The 1,557-nt window shown below is 57.0% G+C and overlaps 1 protein-coding gene across 1 annotated transcript in view; it reads left to right on the top strand.

Annotated features, from left to right (window-relative positions):
• Nucleotides 1–416: 416 nt before the first annotated feature.
• CSPG4 (chondroitin sulfate proteoglycan 4) overlaps nt 417–1,557 on the top strand; it is a gene marked incomplete at its 5' end in the record, with an annotated part of 13,987 nt that continues 12,846 nt past the window's right edge. Inside the window, one exon of the mRNA XM_017745200.1 lies at nt 417–596. Within this exon, the coding sequence (XP_017600689.1) occupies nt 417–596 (180 nt within the window). The remainder of the gene's footprint in view (nt 597–1,557) is intronic.

Here is a 1,557-nt window from a genome sequence, read left to right as displayed (position 1 = left end):
ACTGGCACTCAGGTTTATTCCTCCAGCACTGAGGAGAAATACAATTTCTTTAATCAGAAGGTGGGGAGGCCCTGGCACAGGTTGTCCAGAGAAACTGTGGCTGCCCCATCCCTGGAAGTGTTCAAGGCCAGGTTGGACAGGGCTTGGAGTGACCTGATCTAGTGGAAAATGTCCCTGACTGTAGCAGGGAGCTTGGACTAGATGAGCTTTAAGGCTCCTTCTGACCCAAACCCTTCTAGGATACCTCTAGGAAAATCAGCAGAACAGACTCCCCCAAGGGTCTTTTTAGGCTGCTGGGCTTCAGCAACCTGTCAGATGGCAAACAAGGGAAGGGCTGATGGGCTTGAAAGGCTCCATAATCACAGCAACCACCCAGATGGGGCTCACAGGAGGTGTCCTTCCCTGCCTGACCTTTCTCCCTTTTCTCCCCAGCCTCTTTCTTTGGCGACGGCTTCGTGGAGATGCCGCTGGCAGATGCCTCGCGCACGGTGCGGCTTCACCTGCAGCTGTTCACCAGCCAGGGGAATGGGCTGCTCTTCCTGGCTGCCGGCCAGCCCGACCACCTCCTGCTCCAGCTGCAAGCTGGCCGCCTGCAGGTCAGCATCCTGGCACCCCGATCCTCTCCCTGCACTGGGGTCTCTGTGTCATGGCTTCATCCAGTGTAAGGATACCCAGCTGCCAGGACCCCTGACAGGGAAAGCCAAGAGTACAAGAGGAGAGTGGACACAGTCTTGGAAGATTTGGTTAAATACAGAGAAACAGGCTCCATCTGGGGAAGCTCCCCACCCACTGCCTGGGTGATGCTGGGGGTGGTCATGGGGACACCCAGACACTGGCACCCCGTGTACATTGCGTGGTCAGACACGGTGCACAGCACCCTCAGGTGTGAGGAGGTGAGACAAGAGGATCCAGGGAAAGAAGGGATCTCCCTTGTCCCGGCTGGAACATGGGAAGCAATCAAGACAGAGGAATAAAATCCCTGTTGTGGTTATGGTGCTGGCATCCACCATGAAGGAAAAGAGCAGGGAGCATCCGAGGCACATATCCTGCCTCTCTTGCAGCCTGGGCTGGGCTACCAACCACATTAAACCAAAGCAGAAGAGCAAGCGAGCCGCTGGCCAGAGGTGTCCCTAATGCAGACCATGTGTCCCACCAGCTAACCCTCTACTTAGACAGGCTCCAGGCTGCTGCCCACGAGGAGCAAAGCCTGCTATTTCCCCTGCCAGTTCCCAGGGAAAGGGCTGGAAGCAGCCCAGGTTGCAAGGATGGAGGGCAGTGGGCAAGACAGCGCAGGGAAGGAGGAGCCAGCATCTGGCAGGGCTGCTGTGTGAGGGGAGAGGAGAAGCCCAGCTGTGGGACCGGGAGATGGAGGACCCCAGCCCTGAGACTGGGGTTTGCTGAGAATGAGTGAAAAAGGAGAGAAATTCGGAGAGCAGGACAAAGAGGGCAGGTCCATGGGGAGGATGAAGGAGGAGCACATCCAGAGGTGGAGGAGTGAACTGAGGGACCAAAACCCTTGAGAGCACCTGGGTGTGGGTCCATGTTCGGCAGGTATTT

The sequence above is a fragment of the Corvus brachyrhynchos genome, unplaced genomic scaffold (assembly GCF_000691975.1).
Source record: "Corvus brachyrhynchos isolate BGI_N302 unplaced genomic scaffold, ASM69197v1 scaffold309, whole genome shotgun sequence".
NCBI classification, from domain to species: Eukaryota; Metazoa; Chordata; class Aves; order Passeriformes; family Corvidae; genus Corvus; species Corvus brachyrhynchos.
The sequence above is the reverse complement of the archived record's forward strand: the minus strand, read 5'-3'. Positions and strand labels throughout refer to the sequence as shown.